Raw genomic sequence first — 23,350 nt, 5'->3', positions numbered from 1 at the left:
TTTTAGGACTGAAAAAAACAAAGCCCAGGTCAAGTGATTATATCAAAGGCTTTCAAAACTGAAACACTAGCAATTGCTCTTGCTTAACAGGAAAGTTCACAGCTGAGGGATAGGTGTCCAGGAACAAGAGGTTGAGAGAGTGCAACTGTGTAAGCAGAAGCAGGGAGTATCTGAACAAGGTAACAACATACCAGAAGACCAGACTCAAGCGATAACATAACTTGTGGGATGAAAACCACTCCTCATGCAAGTCATTTACCTTATAGGGCCCCTCAGGGCAACTGCTGTTAATGGCCACTGTCAAACTAATTATAAAGGCAAAAGAAAACACACATACAACTGGTATTTTTTAAACAAAACACCTTGGACAGTAAACCTTATTTTTCTGTTAGACAACACGTTCGTAGATGCATTATCTTACATTATAATTAATGTCACAAATTTATAAACAACAGGTGTTCATTGAAAGAGAGTTGTTTGCTCAAATCAGGAAACATTCATATCCTCAATTTTTTGCATTCTTTTTTAGCATTAGACTTTTTTTTGCATTCTTTTTTAGCATTAATTAGCATAAGACAGAGAAAAAAGAATTAGGGGATGGAAAAGTCACACTGCCATTGTCTCATGGATGTTATGTAAACTGGAGTCTATAGACAAACTGAAATTATTTTCTCGTGTGCTAAATCAGTAACAATGTTATCACGTGCATTTCATAACCGCCTTTCCTAGTAGAACCTACAAATGATAATACCCCACAAAATTTAAGAGATCGTCCAATACCTATTGCATGAAGTAAAAGTAGTTTCTTTTGAAGTAACCCTGTAAGGGAACGCATTTCTGTTAACGTAAGAAAATTTCCAGCTGTATATTCCATAATGCATCATAGATCATTACATAGTCATAAGATATAGCAACTATTAAAAATAAATAAATAGAAGTTTCTGGGGTAGGAACAGGTCATTGGATTTGAACTTTGTGAAAGTTATTAAGAAAAACTACAGATGGTTTCTTATTTAATATTTACATGTAGTATATTTTATCCCTCCTTGTACATACAATTGAACACATTTACACTTCAGACCTACCTGGGAACTAGTTACTTAAAAAAATAAATGTTTTCCCCTTAGTCTATGTTAATGTAAATTTATAAACCTTGCCATACACATACTCCTTATATTTTAAGTGCACACTTAACTGTTTGTCAGAGTGTTTAACAGCATCATATGTGTAGTATGAGTGAGTTAAATTGGCAAAGGCAATCCTTACTTTTACCGTTCTACGCTTTTTCTGTTTAAGTCCAAAACCGTAACGTTGTGTCAACCTTTTCTTACATTTAATTTTCTCCCTTTTTTTAAATGTGGAAAGGGAAAAAAATGAAACAAAATACCTGTGAACTGGAATAGTTGGTTGCACAATTTTGTTTTATGCAATTTCATAAATTTTAAATTTAGGCATATGTATAGGCTTAAACAGAAGATGCTATCTATAGGGCTATGAAGTTACACAATATTTTACGCAATTCTATTACACTACAGGCAATTAAACAACAAAACTTAATACATTTTTTTACAGGAATGAGTGAAGCCATTTTTAAACTCATGTCTTATTCTGTTATCCGTTTTCAAAAGCATGCAGTCACTAATCCTTAGTGAAGACTAGTCAAGTGCAAAATCTTGAAATGTCAAAATCTGGACATTTAAAAAAAATGTCTTACAGTGATTTTAATAAATCTAAAATGGGGATAAAGATAACCTTCTCTTGCCATAAAATCACCCATGGGCTGAGCCTGAGGATGGCATATTTCAGTCCACAATTTTTTTTGAGTAACTATAAGCAATTAAAAACAGAGCAGACAATAGTGACAGCCTTAACTATAGTATTTACTAGGGCAAAAACCAGTAACTGCAAAGAGGGAATGTAAGACCAGTTAGAAAGAGGACTTCAGCCCGGAGCAGGATAAGGCTTGCACGGTCAGTCCTATATTCCTTTCTCGCTGGATTCTGAGTTTTTTACTAAAGCAAGGATGTCAAGATTTTTGCCTGAATTTCATTTTGATACTTCATGGCAATACATACCACACCACGAAAAAAAATATTGCTTAAAAAAAGGTACATGGTAGGAACCATGGTTTAAAACAAAAGGACCCAAATTCTGTTGATCTAAACTCTTAATGTTAATTAGATGATAGCATTAGTACTTTACTGCTAAAAGCATAAACTAAATCTAGGGATTACAGTATCAGAAATGAAAGGATACACTCGCTGTTCTATGAAGAGATAGTGTATATTGCTGTTGAAAGTCACTGAGGATACAAAATATTTCCCCCAAGTCATTTGGTACCGAAAGGCCCAGTCCACTTTCACTAGGGTAGGCAGGTTTTTACGTCAAATGCAGTGAGTGCAGGATGCGGCCCAAGATTTGGATTAAATTTGTCTATTATTGTAAAGGTTCACAGTATCTATGTGTTTGCATTTGTCATTCCTATTAAAGTTGACAGGATTCTACAGTTTAAAGAATTTGCAAAGCAATTAAACTTTGTCACACTTACTGTTCCTAACAGTTTTATTTGAGGTCCTCAAAAAAAAATAAATCCAAATAACTTTTCACATCTCTTTACCCACTCCTTAAATAAAGTTGTATTTTAGCAATACTGCAACTGTTAAAAACCTCCAAAGATTAATTCAAACTTAAAAGCACAATTACAGCATTTGTTAGAGTAAACTTAGTGGCATGATAAACCAAGCGTAACATAGACCTAATGTAGTATTACAGAGTGTGCTCTTGAAGCTCGGTTAAATAAATTAAAGATCCTTTTCCTACTGAGGAAGGAAGGAAAAGGATCTTTAATATATTTAATTGCTACCATTACTAAAACAAAGAACCGCCCCCCTCCCCAACACTATCAACAGTATTCAAAAATATCCCTGGAATCTTTCTTTGAACTGTGACCTAAAATAAAGTGGGGCTCCCCCAGCTCATGCTCCCTAGTATGCAGAGTTGAGCCACAGTTTCAATATTTTGAAAACCCTTCTATAGAGACTAAGACTCTAACCTGATTCAAGTGCCTACATATTTTTCATTCAGTGGCAGAAAATAGAACTATAATTTTGAAAATATGTTAAAAATAGAATCATGTGATCTTTTTTCCACCTAGAATTTTATCCCTACAATTAAAGACTATTAGCTGGCATCCCTTTAACCGTCAAACTCAGACAGTGGCAGTTCTATAGCCACAAAGAGAAGCAGTAAATGAGAAGAACATGTTACTACACTGCATTTGAGAAAGTTTGGCTCCAAGCTATGCACTGATTAATATCAGATCTCCTTCTTTACTTGCCTCTTGACAATCTTGTCACATCTGGCTGACAAATCCTTACAAGCTTATCCAAACCAAGGCAGCCCAGATCATGCTCCGGGACTAGCTTGAAGGAAGCGGCAACACCAGCCATGCACTGATGTGCCATCATGAAACTAATGAAGCTGACTTCACTTGCAGACTGCAGGAACACGAAGAAACACAACATGCCTCCAGGTTTTGCAACATAAGACAGAGTTAGCTCACCAAAAGATAAGACAAACAATCAGCTCCCGAGGTTCAGGAAGCCAAGTAGTTACATGAATAGAAAAAAATGTATAAAATACTTGAACAGAAACCTCAACTACATGAACACAGCACAGTCTAACTTCAAATTAGCTGTACAATTTAACTGCTAGTTGCTTTTTAAAACACTGATTTTTTTTCCGAAAGAATTAAAACGATGACAAATAATTGTTATTTTTCCTTCCACCTTCCCAATATTAACATCTTGCCTGACTCCCCAAATTCTTTGACCTAAAAGGAACATTGTTTTTAAAAGCATGTCTCATGTATTATCTCTAGCTTTTTTAAACAGGGCAAACCATAGTTTGCGTGAATGTCAGAAACCCTCTCCCTGGGTTAGCAATCTGCCGACTCCTCATTTTTAAAGCAAGCATTCGTTAAACTGAGGGCTGGGGTACTTGACCAATTAGCAGAGCAGAAAGTAAAACACTATTTCCTTAAACACACCTAACAAAATAGCTCTGGATTAAACTGGCAGATGATGTTCTGTTTGTTTTTCTTCAGGATGAAAAAAAAAAAATCAAAAGAAATGAAATGCCGGTTTTAAATTCTAATTCAATACTTAGCCTCTTATTTCACTGTAAAAACATACAACAAACTGCAATACAGACAAGCAAACTGGTCTCTAAGCAAAAGATTACTGGCCTTATTTTTCTGGATGCTGAACAGTCAGCAGTGAATTGTATATAAAGGGCATACATTAGGCTTTACTTTAGTGCTAATTCCAAAAGAACTTCATCGTGAAATTGTATTGTTGTCTGGTCTCCAGTGCATTTATACGTCACAATAACGATAATGTAACTGCTTGAAGCACTTGACTCAGAATACATTTAAGTCACAAATCACAGATTTTATTGCTATTAATGTATATTCAGGACTTGAACAATTAAACATTGTCAAGTATTTGTGATTTACGGATGCCACTACTTTGATGGGAAAACAATTAGCCAAGCGATGGTTCTCCTTTATTACAGTCAGCTTATAATTCTGAATGACTTACTTTCATAGCAGAGCTGTGCAGCTGTTTACAATGCATTTGGGGCAAAAGAACAGGATTTTGAAAATAAAGGAATCGAGCATCATTTAGTAATTAAGGCAGAAATTGAAAGCACAGTTCACTAAAGCTTTCACCCCACTATTGTGCATTATCCAGAACACCACCAAAATGTTCTGGTTTTAGAGCCACAAATAAAAGTTGCAGAGTGAAAATACACATGAATACATAACTGCAAAGAACTTTTCTTACCTCCGACATTCTTACTGTGCGTGTGTTTCCAGAGCTATAAAACAGTTTCCCATTCCCTCAGCGAGTTGTACAAAGAAGTACTGGAAACACTCCTGCCTGTACAAGTACTAAGGCAGAACCATCACACGCCTCTTTACTCTTGTCTGAATCTGAGCACCTCAAGGTCTGATGTATGCTCAGCCTGTGCACAGGGGAGTGAAACAAGATCCTCCCCCTTGGTGTTCTCCAGACCTACAGTACTAAGTTGTGTCTGCCTCTCACCTCTGCGAGCTCTCACCTCCATGCCCCAGAGTGCTGTGTTCCCGCATGCCCCTCCAGTCACAGGGCAGTCCCCTCACAGCTGGCTTGAAGAGGGCATGACACTCATCTTTCACAGAGATTTGATCAAAAGGAGGCGCAGAGGCTTGAGGCACTCCTAATGCAGTGTGAGGAGAATCTACCTCTGCTCTGGCAGCCTAAGTAACGCATTAAATCAATGCAGCTGACCTAAGGCCCATTACAATTTTTTTTTTCTAAGGACGTACAACTATCTGTAAATAAGCTAGGAGGCATTTATGCTTTAAATTACCTATTTTTAGCACTAGAGCGTTGTTTTTCAGACTTGGAGCTGCAGATTTTTTTTAAAACATTGAGAGGTCTTTAAATGTTAATTTGTTTTAAATGGAGTGGTTTGTCCCCCCCTAAAGTTGTATTGATTACAATTTTTTTCATCAACTTGAATTTCAGTAAGATCGAGTTTAATTTTTTTTTTTTTTAATGAACACAACAGAAAGATTTAAAAGACACCACTAAAAATATATGGACCGGAGCATCTTATGTATGTAAAAAAATATGTCATAAAGATGGGTGGAGAATTACTGACCGGTAAGAGGACCAAAATCTTTTTCCAGTTACCCAGATGTATTGTTGTGACCCAGATTCAGAGCAGTTTGATCCAGGATCTATGTCATAGTCATCTCCCCTCTTAAAGGGAAAAACACTGAACCTTCCCTGAATACCCCTTTTTCTTTTATCTTTTGCAGTCTTGCATCCTACTCAGGGCAAATTGGGCCACGTCCTGAGATACAAATGGCCAACCCGCACAACTCTGTTGGAAACCTTTACAAACATCTGTGGACAATATTTTCCCATAAGGATTCCAGTAATCCCACTGGAGAGGTGGCAGGAAGTAAGATAGCTACAAGGAGAAGACATCTAAAAGAACTAATTACTGGCAAGTACTTTTACTTTTTTCTCTAATGCTATTTATGATCTGTAGATGCATGTGCGGTTCTTACACACACAACCTGATTCACTCTCGTTTGATACTGGTGTAAGACCTGTGATGACTTCGTTAAAAACAACAGGCATACACCCGCATGAAACCAAAGTGAATGCAGAATCAGGCCCACATGCCCAACCTCAGGGATCTCACAGCAAGGAGAAAACTGTCCTTAAAACCCTTGCTTTCTCCACCCTTTCTTGTGTATGGTGAGCAGAAAACAAGAGTGATTTTGCTTCATGCCACTGCCTGCTGGTTATGTCTGCTATAACAATGTATCTGCATGGGAGGAGTCAACCGCGTAGGGCTACATCGGTCTTCAAATGACGTGGGGTTCCAGGGTCACTTTGGTCCTCTTCCCCTGTGAAGGGGCATTCCCCTGAATGAAATGTCCTGTGACAGGCATGGCCAGCTAGCTTCCAGCTTGTGAGCTTGGTGGGAAAATAATTTCTTAACCGACAAGAAAGAGGCTCAATATCATAGTTAGCATCTTATTATCTAATTAACAGTAATGCTGGTAATGAAGACAAGGCCAAAACTGTACACCTGTAATGACACTCCATAAAGCCAACAGTGTCTCTTACTGGTATGATCATATTTCATTCTCAACATAATAAACAGCAATGCAGAATGTTATACCAGGGATGCATCTACCTGATTGAAATTCTGCAACAAAAGCTAGAAGGGTGGTTTAAGATCATATAAAATGCCAGGAGGACTGAATTTACTTCAAAATGATAAGTGACTAAAACTTAGATCTGTGGAGAGCTGGTCTTCCCTCTAGTCAGTTTAGAGGAAGAAGCTATTTATGAACTATCTGCCACTCACCTGGAAGAGACTTACTTCTGATTTTAAAATGGGCAAGCTAACCACAGAGAACAGTTTGACTAATTCAGCCTTTGCTCTTAATAAATTAGCTACAAGTACTTAAATTTTTTATGCATATTTTCATTATTTGCAATTGTTCAACTAACATTTTCTGTAACCACATTCCAGCCTTGCTCTTTCCATATGGCTAGGACACTGGATGTCCACCGTATTAGCATCTGACCCTTGTACACCAAGCAAATGAGGTTCTCATTTACTAGAGAGAATGTTCATCTGTATATCAACTTTGAATTAACTACTAGATAATGTACAGGCACTTGCAATAATTTCACTCTCCTATGTTTCACTGAAATTGTCAAGCTGGACTCTGTTCAACAGTTAACCAGAATGGGAAAGAAGCATCCAAAGAGATGTTGAAGTAGCTTCCAAAACTCTTTTGGCAACAAAGGCCAAACGCACAGAACGGGAGTATAACGAAGTGTGGTCAATAGGACACTAGATTCAGTCGGGGGACCTGGGTTCCATTCCTTGCTCTGCCACTGATTGCTGTTTAGGGCTGGGTCAGTGGAAGCCAACCTTTTTGGCAGATGTGCCACAAATTAGCCCTGAGCCCTCCCCTTCCTCTGCCCCATCTGCTGCTCTGCTCTGCCCACTTTCTACTAGCTGCACTGTTCTCCCCATCTGATCTCCTGCTTTGCTTTCTGCTTCCTACCTTCTGGCGCTGTGCTTCTTGCCCCCTCCCTGATCTGCTGCACCCAGAGGCTGCCCATGCCACCTGTGGCACTCGTACTGCAGGTTGGCCACCCTGCTCTAGGTGTTAATTTAAAACAAATAGTAGAATAGGTTATTTGAATCCAAGTATAATGAGGGTCAGGAGGAGGCTCTCTTCCTTTCAACCTCTTCCTTTCTGAAATTCTGCCCCAACCTTTTTCGCACTGTACTATGTCCTCTTTCTTACCTCATGTCTTGGCCTGTGGGCCCAAATGCACAAGTGCCTGTGAAGTGAGACTGAGAAGGACTTGCCGCTACTTCTTCACCAATGGTAAGGAGTCATCCAAGATGCACCCGACTGGACTAATTAATACCATGTGTACACAGCACAATGAAAGATGCAATCCAGATCTCCAGATACAAAGCCCACTGACCTAATGGGTTTTTGAGATATTAGCTCAAGATCCTAATTTTGTGAGGTGACCCTAAAGCTAAAAGAAAAATCACTACTGCTGGGACTACACAGCTGGGACAGGACTGGTTTAACTGCTGCCATTGCTCTAAGTGTGCAAGTGTGCATGTATCTTCTCACTGAATACTGCCTGCCTCCAATTCCTGCTGTTAGGAACTGCTGTGGAGCGCTGCTGACCTCTGCACACCCCCTGCCTGGCCTAAATTCCATCACATACCCTGTGTCCTTCTCACTTAAATCATTGTAAAACTAGTGCCAAGATCTTTGCCAGCAGTCTGCTCTTTTGTTGGCTTGTGGGTTGACATTTCCCTTGACAAAAGGACACGCGAGATAGGTGAGCAATGGGTCTCCTTTAGGAGAGGAAACAGGGGTAAGAGTTGCTACCTCCTGTGTTCAGCATGGCTTGGTGAGGAGGGAACATGAGAAGCTGGCTGAGCGGAGTTGTAGTACGGTGCAGGGAGGAAAACAGGAATAAAGACAGTGGAGAATTTCTTCTGTGAAAGGGGTCAGTAGCAGCAGTCAGCAGCAGCATAAATTTGTCTCTTTTGAACCCTCTCTCTTCAACATCAATACACAAAAGCAGCATTTCAAAGATAGCTGTAGTCATACCATTTCTGCTTGGGATATTGCAAGCAATTTTGTGAAATTCCAAGTGAAAATTATTCCCGCAGCTCATTTTAATATAGTTCAGAACTACTGTTCTGAAATGATGCTGACACGGGATATGCCAGGGTTACAAAACTGCCCCAAACAGAATGGGAACCATTTTCAAACAGTATTTTATGGCAAGCATCATTGCACTTTTACACACCAGTACACAACAATATCAAACTTTGTCTTGAAGTCAATATAAATGAGATTTTGTTGGGTTTATTTTTCTGGTCCAGGTGGGGGAAGTAGTGAGGTGATGTGGAAGAGGCAGATTAGAGACAAGAGGTTCTTTGAAAGGAAAATAGAGGGTCAAAAAACAGAAGCACTATTCTCTTTACATGAAATAGAATTTGCGCCCTTTCACCACTGGATTTTAAGCCCAGTTAAGGATCTTTGACTAAGCAGAGATCATTCTAGTTTCTACCAGTCTGACCAGTCAGTATGGATGGGAATCAAAACTGTTCAAATGCTCCTAGGCTAACTTAGGAAAATATAACTTTTAATCACTCTTCTTTTGTCACTTGGTTGCCTGTATGTTAGCTATTCAAGTGGTGTCCGAAGCTGTTGTAGCCTAGACCATGTCCAACCTAACTTGAAATACTGATCTCTAATTTGCTTTAAGAGCCAAGATATATGGGCTTGAGAACATGAAAAACCTAGGGAACCTGTTGAAATTCATTCGACCCTGCCTCTCCATTCATAGTTTCATAGTTTGTAGGGTAGGAAGGGACCTTGACAGATCATCAAGTCCGACCCCCTGCCATGGCAGGAAAGAGTACTGGGGTCAAACGACCCCAGCAAGGTGTTCATCCAGCTTCCACTTAAAGACCCCCAGGGTAGGAGCCAGCACCACTTCTCTTGGAAGTTGGTTCCAGATCCTAGCTGCCCTGACAGTGAAGTAGCGCCTCCTGATGTCTAGCCTGAATCTACCCTCTGCCAGCTTGTGGCTGTTATTTCTAGTCACTCCAATTTCAGCAATTTTGCTACATTATTGCTCTTTCCTTCTAATGATAAAGTTAAAGAGCTAATAATCAAACTGATGATAAAAGTTAAAAAGCATGAGCTGGCCATTATAAAAGCAACAGCATTAAGGAGGTTGAGATACAATGCCTAGGAAAACAAAAGGCAAGCACTACCATACCAGAACACACCTCTGACCCATCTGGGCTACTCTGACTCCAGCAGCTCCCATTTCAAGAGGCTTCCAAGGCAGATGCAAGACACCCTGTAATGAACAATTATGGCATGACCTACCCATAGGGGAAATTTCTTCCTAACCTCTATCAGCTGCTAGTTTATGCCTTAAGCACAAAAGCTTATGTCCCTTCAAAAATTATGTTTATTCTGTGAAATTTTGAGTCATGGCCCTTTTTAACTCTTACTAAGCTCTTGGCTAAGTGATATGATACAGGTTAAGCTCTACAAGATAATTATTTCTGATGTTAACAAAAAGGTGTCTTTTGTCAGTTTTATTTTTGTTGCCTTTCTTTCACTGAATGAAACATTGTTCTCATTGCACAACAGAAAACCAGAAGGAACTGATTTGGTTTTTCTGTGCCTCTGCCATTTTTCTCATGCATCTTCCCTATTGACTAGACATTCCAGTCTCTCTTCCGATACAAGACCCTCCAATGTACAAGAATATTTTTCACATATCTTTGGGACACTTCAATTTCTGCTATAACATTTTGGAGATCTCAGAATAATCAGAATGGACATAGAATCCCAGGTGATATACCACTGATTTTTTTAAATGGCATTAAAATATCTTAAGTGTCATTTTATTCCATTTATTTTGCATCCAAAGATTGTAGCCTGCTTCTTGGAATGCTGTTTCGCATGGAGCAAAGAGGTTTCCATTGAACAGCCCACAGTGATAACTAGGGCATTTCCCTTGAGTGGCTGCAGATCATTTTAGAACTCTACAACATGTACAAATGGTTCAAATTTATCTTCCCAACATGACTTCTCTTATTTGCCAACAATGAATTTAATCTTAGTCTTATTAGATCATTCTGGGTTTTCTCACAGTTTCCTTCAGTCTTAATGAACCTATAATGTACATCTATTTTGCAAATTATACCTCTTCAGTGCTCACTCACCACAACCTTTCCAGTAGACCTAGTATGAAACCTAAAGCTCCAACTTAACCTTTTACCAAATGGAAAACAGACCATTTCTTTCTAATCTTTCTTTTGTCTCTTAGCCAGTTTCTAATCCTAGAAGTACATTGTCTCTCATCCCATGATTAATAACCTTAATAGTTTCTGTCATTGCAAAAACTGACTTCTGTGCTTGGATTTCTGTGCTTGGATTTCAGTATGTGCCTCCAAGGAGTACAGGAACAGAATATATAAAGAGCCTTTAGAGCACAGTAATCTTCCTTCAAATGCTTTGTACAACAGATACATCACCTACTTTGTGGGGAAAAAACCTGTAAACAGACCCTGTATCCAAACACCCCTGAGCTATGGGCTAGGCGGCTCCAAAATCTAAACTTGAACCTAGGACCAAAATTTTGCAAGCAGACCAAACTAAAACCATAGATTTGAAACCCCTAACCTGTAATGACAGCTAGATCTGAATTCAGGGACAGTAAACACAGAATTGATTTAAATAATGATTTTACAGGAACTACTTTAGCAAGCAGGAAGGTTATTATGGAACTATTAATACCACATGTATTCAGTTGCAGAAGTTCAAATTTGCTTACCTAGGCTCAAATGAAGAAGTACAACAACACATGAGTGAAGCATGATTTAAACCCATGTTCTTTCTTAGAACTGGGCAGGAGAGAGAACTCTGGCTGCTGTTGGCATGTTTCTAAAAAATGCCATGAAATCTTTAGCTTCCACCTCAACAGCAACCATAAATGAGGGTAAGAAATGTAATCTTGCTGATGTTGCTAAAGGATCATATATTGCTGTGCCTATGGTTGGGTCAATTTACATCAGGGATTGAACCTGGGGACCTCTGGTTCTAGAAGCAGAAACCATTGTTGTCTCTGCTGAAGACCCTAAGATCAATCAGCCATAGCTCCGCAATGCTTGACCCCGTCTCCCTACAACCCACCTCTGAGTAGATCCAATGAATAAAAGTGGCTATATAAATGTCTTCTGCTGCCTGGCTTTCTCTCGTTCTTACACCACTAGAACTGGGCTTCAGGTTGAGTAGTGTTATAGGATTTAACCAACAATACTGTAGCTAAGTTAAGAGTGCCTCCAATGCAGCACACCGTCTTTCACTCTTCTTTAGTAGTCCTTAAAAAATTAAAAATTCCTTTCCAAGAGGGAATGAGAGTTCAAGTTACTCAGTGATATATTTGGGAAGGCAGGAAGCTGAGTATATACTTTATGCATTTTGTAGTTTTACAATCCAACTTCTCACAAAGCTTGTAACTAAGCAGTTCACAGAATTTAATTGTTAACTGTATTACTAAGGAATCTACTTTGTCAAATTGCAGCTTCTAGCACCACATGTCTCCTACAACTAATCAGCTTTGTTTCCCAGAGGTGTGGCATTTAATCCTCAAATTACAACACAAGTTTTAACAGGCAGGTTTTGTCCGTCACCAAGTGTTTAGTAATTAACAAAAAACCTCCTAACATTAATGGTTTATCAAAAATTTGAGTAAGTTAACTTACAGTAAATTAGGCAGAAATATACTTGAGAGACGCTTGCTTGGTGATCCTGTCTGTGGGATCCAATTAAAAGCTGCCAAGACAGAATTCTAGAGACACTTTGGTTATTATAAAGGGCCAAAGGGTGTGACACTGGGTCAATGGGTGGACCAAAGAACAAAGTTTGCTAGAAAACTGGTAGCCATTGATGCTCGCACAATTCAAGAAAAAGAGAGTGGGGAATATGGTACCCTGAAAGTTAAAACTGATATTGTTCCAGCAAAGGTGATGTGAGACTTCCCAGTGTGTCTCACCAGAGCAGACACATTGCCTACATTAACAAACCTCATATTCATTTTCACAGCCTCTAGCATTTCATTGGGATTTTTCCTCTCTTTAATATCAGTTAGTGGCTTCTAAGAGTTTAAACAATGGTGTATATTAAATGATGAGTAACTTGACAGCAATGCCAGTGGTGGCAATTTTACTGTTTCTTGGGAGTGTTAGGATATTACACGGATGACTAGGACATGCCTCAGTGGCAGACTGACAGAAATGAGTCTTTTCCCTAAGAGGGGTGCCAAGTTTTAGTCATGAAACTACGCAGGTTTCTTTCTAGCGACAAGAAAGGTTTTTTGTTGGTTAGGTAGCAAAATGAAAGCAAACCACTGAATACTTGACATTTTTAAATAGAAAATCTGGGTGAAAAAAACTGTCGCTATGAGAATGACTGGGAACCATTTGCAGGAAACATTTTCAAACTTTCTTAAATTTCAGTTTGACTGCTTCTAAGTTACAGAGTTCTGATTTCCCAAATGGGTAATCCTACCAACCAGAATAAAATCAACATTTAATATGGATGGACATTTACTAACTGTTGCACACTACAGAAGCCCAATATTACTTCACAATAGAGAAGTTGAGCCAAGGCTACTGCTTGCAGTTGTTCTCTGATCCAGCTAAGAGCCTTTCTCACTGGCCGAGCAAAAGATTATTTTGGATACAGAGAGCACAGTCATATTCAGGCTGAGATTTCCCAAGGAGTTTAAGGGAGTTAGGTACCTGTTTTCCACTTAATAGGCTCCTTTGAATAACCCTACCTCACTCATTCCAAATCAAACATACCTGCTGAAAGTATTCTAATTCTGTTTCTCACTGAAATAGATGTTGAAATTTTGAGTTTACCCAGTGGTATGGGAAAAGAGAATAGTGTTCTCTTGGTGCAGCATTATATTTTCCTCTCCAAGTTGGATACCACATCAAGACCAGCTGATTTTCAAGGAGCTGTTTTTTTAAATAGACAGCTCCCAGGTGACTCCAGACATCACTACAGCAGCCGCAATATCATACATCCTTGATTGAACTTTGATTAATTTTCCAGGCCTTCCAGAGCCTGTGGCAAAAGGATCCACAGCAGTAGCTATAGCCATTAACTCCATCTCTTGTGATTTCCCCTTCTTCATTATGTTTGGGTCTTGATTGAACTTTGTTCCAAGTGAGTAGCTTTTGGCAATGGGCAGGGGAGATAAGACTTCAGAGACCAAGAGCACAGAATGATAATATATGAGAAAATTTGCAGTGATGAAGTTGTAGGGTTAACTGGCAATTTCCCAGAATGCACCTAGACAATACAAGTAGTGTCAGCATGCTTCACCGGCAAACCCTGTCTAACTGACTAAACCAAAATACTCATTTTATATATTTCTAAATTGTGAAGTTTTCCCAAAGTTTCATTACATGTAATTGATGTTATCTTATTATTGCGTTGCACATATTCAGAATCTGCTGTAGCAAGTTATGAATTGAATGCTGAATAATAATAATAAAAATATCTGTCATGAGCCTGATTCTGATATTCCCAGTTTTATGAGTAGAAACACTTAACTCTGTAATAGCCAATTGAAGCCAACAGAATTATTTGTAAAGTAAGCTACTACACAGTGAGTGCATCTACATGTGTATTAATACACTTTAGTTAATGTGCATTAAATCTAGTACCTCCATTGTGAGGTACTGGGAAAATGCACATTAGCCTGTCTTAATGCACATTAACTAAAGAGCACCATGGTTTTTAAGTGACGCTTAATGCATATTAGCCTGTTTTAATGTGCATTAACTAAATACTATATTTTTAGTGACACTTTAATGTGCATTAAAATAGGCTAATGCGCATTAAAGTGCACGTGTAGATGTGCCCAATGTGAGTGACTGTACCAGAATCTAGCTGGATGAAAATACTAACTGCTTAGTCATCTCTGTGGAATTTGTTATATCAAATATTTGGCTCAGCAACCCAACCGTAAAAATCCATCCTAGCCAGCAGGTCGAGAAACAACAAATACCCTCAGAGGAAAATATGAAGAGAGACCCAACACAACATCAATAAATTGTTTCCATTAAATCTTTCAGAATATTCCTTAATGTTTTGGTTACTTTATGGTTTTCCTTGATGCCTGGCATTGAAGAAATATGAATTTCATGGTGTTCTTTTGGCAAAGTGGCATTCAAATCCTGGGAAGATTCTTATTTACAGATTTAAAATTCCCTCTTTCATTTACATTTATAAATGGTACTGGTTTTTGTTCTTTTAAAAACACTGGAATCCTGCCTTTGGCATAGGTTTTCAAAGTTCCCTCTTCCTTGTGCTTTGTTGCTTGTGCTGTACCTGTAAATGGCGTATACAGAAAAAGATGTGTTAACCGGCACTTTATCAGCTGGAAAACTATTAACCGGTATCTGAGGGACGTGGCAAAAGCGAAACCGGAAGTACCACTTCCAGGTTTCACTGCCGTGAGCAGATTTTTTCTTTTCCGCTTCTTCGGCTCACGGCCCAGGGCAAAGCAGCCTGTGCGGGGCAAAGCAGCCTGCGCAGGGCACCCCCTCCCTGTCCCCCGGCACACTGACGCCAGGGAGTGCACCAGACAGTGCACATTTGATTAACTGGAATATTTGATTAACTGGCATCCCCCATTCTTGGGGGATGCCAGATAACAGAGCTTTTACTGTATATGTGGCTGCAGTACACTGGTTGATAGAAATTCAAACTCTGGTGAGAAATGCCCTTTCAGATCTTAAAAGCTCACTGCAATGGATATATGTAGACTCAAAGTAAGTGAGAACATTAAACCAGAAAGACTAAGGTAAAAACTGCCCAGACTCATATAACTGTTAACTCTTTTGAGATTTTGTTTGAGAAACCCTAACAGGGGATATCGCTAATGACCACCTGTTTAATGCTTGTTAAACTTTACCTTGCTCCTCTGGCAAGTTTTACAGCCCACCCTGAGATTCATGCTGTCACAGCTAGACTGCTACTGGCACCCAGGCTCTGACTGCAGTGTAGGTATGCCCTATAGACTAATCCAAATCTTATTCTACCTATTACACTTAAGTGGTCTTAGGTACTCAAGTGTGATCCTGTTCCACTCTGCTCAGGTATTTGACAAAATATTATACACACCAATTTTTGAGATGTATCATTATCTTAGCCTCAATATTAGCCACAGAAGACAGAATGCCTGAGGAGGACCCATCTTCCACTTTTTGCATGAACTGTTTTTCAGGGATTTGAGAAGAGTGGAACAGAATCACACTTAGATGCACAAGTCCAGGTGGAACAGGATTTGGCCCCTTGTTTCTACAAGTTCCTAGTCCAATGGGACTTGAGCCATATGAGGGTTTCAGGACATAAGCATGGTGTAGCTAACATTGGCCTTGTCCACAAGCCACTTAGTGTGATCAGGACATCTCAGGTACAGGCAGCTCCTTTTCACATTAACCCTTTACTTATACTAAGAGAAACTGATGAAGGAATCCATATCTGACACGAGTATCCATTTCTTTCCAGTGCTGTCTTCCTAGTCCTATTCCCAGCCTCGTTCTAAGGTCTTCCCATTCCTACTTCTCATCCATACCCCAGCCAGTGTTTGACTCTGGGGAGATAGAGAACCATTTTGGCAATGAGTCCTGCTCAACAGCTTGTTTGCACCCTGACCTCCCAGCTCTGTTTCCTTCATCTGATGCCAAGCTGTGGTCAGCAGTCCTTTGACTGGCTGGTCATTCTGATTGTAGGCTGCTTATATAGACAAACAGCACCTAACTGCAACCTCATATTTTCTCAGGTCATAATAACACAGCATAGATTTTTATACTGCAAGCCTGAGTATTGGCAGATCTTTAAACCTGCTGAGCTTAGAGCTCAAGTTGTGTATTTAAGAGTGACTTTGAGGAAGTGGATTTGTGCGTGGTGGGCGGCCGCATGTTGAAATTTGCAAGAGCTGAGTAACTTGCGAGTGCGTTTGAATGTCATGATCTAAGGCTGGTGACACATGCAAATTAATGCTGGTCTGAATGGTAGTACTGTATTAACTGGCAAGTTCCTTGATTTTTAGTGACTGTTGCTTGAAAGCACACTTGAACCACCTCAGGTAAAATTGATGATTAAAGTGAAGCTGTTCTTTACTCATAGATGAACACTGTACATTTATTTGGTTATTGGATTGTGGACCGTATGAATATGTTGGGTTAGTCTAACAGAGTGATTAAAGCAAAAGGGAAGACATCGGGCTCTTTTCTCAGAAAACTTTTTAGAGCTGTTTAGAAGCAATGCTAGGACTAGAAAAGGCCCAGGAACCAGAAGATCATAGACAGCAGATGGATGGGGCTAAAGCGGCTCAGCCCTCCCAAATGTGAGGCAGTGGGTAGGGCCGCAAGGAGACCCAGCCGTGGGCTCCAGGTGGCTGCAGCAGGGGTGGGGAGGGGCATGCATGCAGCCAGGATCGCAGCATAGTGTGTGGATCACTAGCAGCATGGCAGGCAAGTACCAGTCTACTCTGAAGAGGAAGGAGCTTGTTGGGGCAGATTGAGGCCCCCACATTGAGGGAGGGAGTGGGGCATAGGCAGGGGTTGGGGTGAATGGGGCCCCAGCTGGGCCGGGTCGTGGGCCAATTGGAGACCAGGTGCTTCATCCAGGGGTACGGGGGGCTCCCGCTGCTGTGCAGACTGTGGTGGAATCCTGGGGGGCACATGCCCCCTGATCTGTGAGTGGGGCAGAGGTGGCTGCCATTGCACACTAGGCTTTGCTCCTTGCTGCAGGTGTCCCAGGAGCGGTGCAATGTCACATGCATGCCACCGCTGGGCTATGCCGTGTCCCTTGCCCCCCCCCGGCAGTGGGATGCACATGATATCTCACAGCTCTCAGGGCAGCTGCAGCAGGGAGCAAAGCTCAGTGCGCAGAGGCAGCCACCTCCACCCTGCACACAGATTGTGGGTGGGGGTGGGGAACATGCCTCCCAAGCCTCTGCTGGGATGCGCACAGCACTGGGAGCCCCCCCGTGTCCCTGAATGAGCCACCTGGGCTCTGACTGTTGCACAACCCAGCCTGGCCGCAGCCCCATTCATCCCAGCCCCTGCTCCTGCCCCACTCCCTCCCTCACTGCTGGGGCCTCAATCTGCCCCCTCCTCCCCCCAGCCCTTTCCCTGCCCCTTCCCCCACAGACTTACCTGTTGGGTGGGGGGAGGAGGCACATGCACACACATGCAGGCACATGCTCAGGCCCCCCCTCAAATAATTTTTTCTCCCTCCACCTATACAGAAGATAAAAAACAACAGCAGGTTTACAAAGGAGGTAGCAGTTCAGGGAAACCAGACTGTGAAAAGGGCACCTCATTCGGTACCTGAATACATTAGGATTGCCTGGGTTACCATCAGAGGAAGGGGAGATTTAAGGTCAACTGGAAATGTATGTTGTCTGTTAGCTTTTCATCATCCTCTTATATTTTATTTCTATCGTTAAAAACTAAAGTATTGGTTATTAAGAAAAATATGTTATGCCACTGAATGCCCCCAGTCTAAGGCTCCTGAAGAGAGCAGCTGTCTGAAATCAGTCAGACGTACTAACTAACTAGGTCATAGAAGGCATAACTTGTCCCTCTCATTTTTCAGTTTTTTCTTATTACTAGATTATGCAGCATATGTATTACTTACATTGCATCCACTAGTAGATTAGTAGATAGTATCCAATATTAGGCAGTTTCAGGTACGCAAGCAGGGAATTGTCAGTTATACATGTTTTTACAGATATGGCTTTACCTCTGTAATTTACTTCTCTAATCCTTCCTCCCATGCGTGCTTTAAGCACTCTCCTTCTTAACCCACCATAGAAAGGCATTTCAACCTTGACTCTCAGTTCCTCCCTCTTCACAGTTATCATGTGTCCTTCCCTCCTTTCCCCTCGTGCTATATCACTAAACACATACACACACTATCATTCTCTGCAATACTTAATGCTCTGCTTGCATACCAATCCATTGCAAGTTCTAACCATCTGCTTCTCTTCTTTATGATCCATAATCATTGCACCATGGACCACAAGTGAGAAGACACCATGACAGTCAACTACTGCACGTGGAAAAGGATTAATGGGAAATCAAGAACATTTATATGGAACCTTTTTCAATCATTCAAAAGCTCTCCTATAGCAGAGGGTCTTTACAAACTAAAGGACTCAATCCTGCTTCATGTAGGCCAGTGGGAATTTTGGCATTTATTTCAAGGGAAGCAGGAGCAAGCCCTGTGGTAGTCATCAAGAGATGTTTTTATTAGTCTGGCCATATGTCTTGTTCCAGAACTCTTGCTTTGGCATAAATTTTCCTGCAATAACTACATCAGGACATGGCTCTATCTTTACTTCCTACAAAGTCACTTTTTTTAAGCAGAAAATTTGTAGCACAGCACATCCAAGTAGTGGGGAGAAGCACTAGCTGGACAAAATCTGAATAGGATTAAAGTATTATTATACAGAATATCATCATCATCATTTTGAGGTGTCCCTTTCTTATCCTGTTTATAGATAAGTAAAATAACTCTTTGCAATTCAGTCAGAAATATCTTTATTTAAGTTTAGCTTAAATAATGAATAGTTAGGCTAATTTTTACTTTTATCTATAGTTGATAGCTTAAAACTGGAAAAAAAAAATCGGTGTATCAAAATATATCAGGCCAGATCCTCTATTAGGTTAATCACTGTAGTCTGACAGAAGTCACTTTTCACCAGCCAGCTGAGCAGCTGACCCATAGTATTTATAATGGGTATGTACATAGATAGTGATTTTGTTCAGATGATCTCAAAGCATTTTATCTCAGGGCATTTTTATAACAGCCTTTTAAACTTTACAGTTCTGTTGTAAATTCACTTTAAACATCTCGATTTTTTGAATTGGCAAAGGAAGCCCCAGAGAGACTCACAAGTTTATACAGTGAGTCAGTAGCAGAGCTAAGAATTGAAAAACATATGGTCAATCTATCAGTAGTGTGCTCCATCCATTTTGTTATGAATAACAGTTTCTCACTGACCACTAATTAATGGAAATATGGTAATATTATATAAAGAAATACAAGAATAAAGATTGTATTCACACTCCAGTAAGTTTTATTTATCTGTGCAGACATAAAACAAAATGACTCTTCTAAAAAAATCAGAACCACTGAATTATATTAATCAGTAAACAGAAATACTAGTTCCTTTGAGATACATTCACCTATTGAAAAAAAATGGCTGCTTTAGAAAAAGCTCTAAAAACTAATTTCTTTCCTTAGAAATTGTATATTCTGCTTATCAAGATGTTTCCGCTCTACTCCAAACTACTTTATCTGGGCACCATTCATTCTGGAGCATCAACATCACTGAACACTAAATTTATGTTTGTGCAGGAGGAGGGATGCACTGTGCTTTTATGTATAGTTTTTGTGATGTAAATAAGCTGTTGCAAAGCCAGTCTGTAGAAATGGCAATATTTGGTGCTACTTTAATCTAATAACCAACTTCTCTGCACAGCCCAGCCATTAGCAAGGGAATACATTGCTTGTTTTACTTACCAATTAAAACGTTACATCATGACTAGCCAGTCACAATTAGAAAAACTGCCACAGTGAGCATCTAGTAAACATAAGTTGTGATCAAAAGTGTATCTGAAGCCTCCTTTATGACATCACTAGTAAATAAGCACAGTGTGAAACAACAAGCGTTTATCAAAGAATTTTACACTGCAATCCCCTGAGCCACTTACAATTGCACACAGGACTTTAAATTACTGACTGGCATCTTACCCTCTATTACAAGCTCTGAACACCCACCTAACTTTGAAATGCGGTTGAAAAAATAAATGAGCTGATAAAATAACAGTAATCTGGGGAAAAGACAGACATGCAAAGTAAAAAACAATTACTCCTGCTTTGAAATCACAAGGTTTCTTTACTAATGCATGTCCGACTTAACTAAAATACGGGCAAAGAAAATATGGACAAGGGGAATGACAAGCCTGGTATTTTACAGTCCCCAGTGGCTGTTCCCATGACATGGAGCAGACTCTGCACGGGACCTAGGCATCCAGAGCTATGGGGAATTGGAGCTGCTGAGATATGCTATGGAAAGAGGGGTGTGACCATGCATGCCACCACAGCTTTCTGGATCCATGCTTACTAGGGCTATGCAAAGCTTCGGTCCTTGACTGGATTTGGCAGAGATTCGGCCCGATTAAGTGTCCGAATCTCCAAATCTGAATTGAATCAGAGGACCCTTTAATCTCTCTGAATCAAATCAGAACCCTCCAAATCGATTTGGAGAGATTCAGCAATTCGGACATAGACACAGCTTTAAATGTTTTTTTCTACATACCTCTAGGTAGTAGGTGGCTCGTGAATGCGGTGATGCCGGGGCGCAAGGAGCATCCCACAGGAGCTCAGGGGGCTCCCCAGTGTGCTTGGCAGCAGACCCAGAAGCGGACCAGATGCACTTCTGGTCCGCTTCCGGGTCTGCTGGGGAGCATGCAGGGGGCCCTCACCCTGAACCCCACCCCCCCAGCTCAGCTACTGGTGCCTCCTGGGTCTGGGGGGGCAACCAGGGTTCCCCTGTGGCCAATTGCTGAGCTGAGGGGGTGTGGGGGAGCCCCCCAGTGTGCTCCCCAGCAGACCTGGAAGTGGTATGTAGAAAAAAACATTTAAAGCTGTGTCTATGTCCGAATCAGCATTGACTCTTTGGATTTGGCTCCCATACAGCCCTTTCCAAAATCCTAAATCCATCTATGTCTATGGCTGATATGTTTGTGGTAAATACACCCCATTGTCAACAATACTAAACCTTGCCAAACAGGCAGTGCCAAATGGTATGTCTGACCTTGGCAGTGGTCCATGGATGATAAGGTTCATTACCTTTCCCTTAGTTTACCTTACTGCATTTTGTTTAAAATAACAATTATCAAAATGTTTGTTAATAATAAAAAAATTATCAGGTTCCTCTTAAAAATCCAGTTAGAATTAGAACTGCATGAATAAATGATTTTTTTCAGTTCACTATCAATTTTGGGGGGAAAAAATTGTATCAAGTCAAATGAAACATTTTTATTCTTTTTTTAAATGAAATTTTAATTTCAGAGTTGAGTGAGTATTGAAAGACTTATACTGTTTATATGTAAATAAAAATGAAATTGAAATAAGTTTCTAAATAAAAAGCTGATTTGAATAAAATAATGTTAAATAGTTTGTTTTTAAAATATCAAAAATGCAATGTTTCACTTCTCAACACAAAAAAGTTTAGCAAAATGGTATATTTGCAAAAGGTTTGGTGAACTGTCAAATCTGCAGTTTTGCTGAAACAATTCTGGCCTAGAACTTTTACCACACACTAATTTTAAAGATCTAATTCACTAAGCTCATCGACTGCTGGAACTCCTGACATGGCCCAGGCAGGGTGAAGTAGCAGTTCATTTTCTAAGATTATATTTTAGCCTGGATTTTATGCTTTCTATCAAATAAACAATTCTGGGGGACGAAGTACTCTCTTAATCACAGCATTGTGCAATGACAGTGTGAACTTTCCTACATCATCCTACTTATAGTCCTAAAACCAAATCAGGTGGGACCAATTCAGAAAACACATGAAAGGATGGATCTGTCTCCATGATTCAGTCAAATCCTTGGCCTCCTTAACACTGCTAAATTCCATCTGATTTACTAAAGGCTGATAGATTTCTGTGGCATGGACCCATATGCTAAACTGAGACCCACAAACTATCACTTGCATAGACAGAAACAATCTCTAGTCACTTCTAATATGAACCAGATTAAGGAAAATATTATGAAAGTGCAAGCGAGGCACAGAAAACTGTTCCCTTTTCAGATGAACCTATTAAAACTTGTGAAATGTAATTCTGCTATGAAAGCATCTCATGTAGAACAGTAATGATCTACCTATCGCTCACAAAAAGCCACATTTTTTCCCATGGGGAAATGGTGACTTCCATTTGCAAGAGATGTATTTTTCTCACCAAATACAGCAACCTAGAGGGTTTTGTTCTCACCAGCTAGGGACCAAAGTTACACATAAACCAGTTTAAGTGATCAGAAACTGGTTTAAACCTGTAACAGAACAGAAGTTCAGTGCACATAAACCAGTTTCAACATGGCCGAAACCAGTTTGAGATAAACCTGGTTGAATGTAGCATCAGATGTAACCAATTGAAGTCAATCCGGTTTATGGAACTTGTGTCCCAGACCCATCCCTGGTTTAAGTTAAATCAGAGTCCTCCAGCATCCCAGCACACTCTGCATCCCTGGGCTGGGCTGTCTGTTCCAGCCAAGCAGGGCTGGCCCTGCCCCTCTCTTCCCTAGCTGGAGCACTATCACTGCTCTGGCCGGCTGAGAAAGGGGTGAGGGTGAGAAACCTTACACTGGAGGGCTGCTGGGTCTGCCTGGAAAGGGGGCAGCAGCCCTTGCCAGGCATCCCCAGCCCCCCTACCTCCCTCACTGGTCCAGCGGAAGCAGCGGGGGTGGGTCTGGATCTAAGTAGCCTGAGGGGAAGCGGGGGGGGGAGGTGAGGGAGTGTGGGGGGAGGTGAGAGGCACCTCCCCCCCGACCGATTGCAGTGTGGGGAGGTGAGGGCACCAATAGGCTCCACTCTGTACC

The 23,350-nt window shown here is 40.5% G+C and overlaps 1 protein-coding gene across 4 annotated transcripts in view; it reads right to left on the bottom strand.

Annotated features, from left to right (window-relative positions):
* BNC1 (basonuclin zinc finger protein 1) overlaps positions 1–23,350 on the bottom strand; it is a 99,624-nt gene that overhangs the window by 22,164 nt on the left and 54,110 nt on the right. The window contains exon 1 of one of the 4 annotated variants that reach the window (XM_006262115.3): positions 4,848–5,051. The exons of the other annotated variants lie outside the window; for them this stretch is intronic. Coding sequence (XP_006262177.1) covers positions 4,848–4,856 — 9 coding nt within the window. The 5' untranslated portion in view covers positions 4,857–5,051. Of the gene's footprint in view, positions 1–4,847; positions 5,052–23,350 lie in introns of those variants that run through there. 4 annotated transcript variants of the gene reach the window in all.

Source organism: Alligator mississippiensis, chromosome 11 (genome assembly GCF_030867095.1).
Source record: "Alligator mississippiensis isolate rAllMis1 chromosome 11, rAllMis1, whole genome shotgun sequence".
Lineage (NCBI taxonomy): Eukaryota > Metazoa > Chordata > Crocodylia > Alligatoridae > Alligator > Alligator mississippiensis.
The sequence above is the reverse complement of the archived record's forward strand: the minus strand, read 5'-3'. Positions and strand labels throughout refer to the sequence as shown.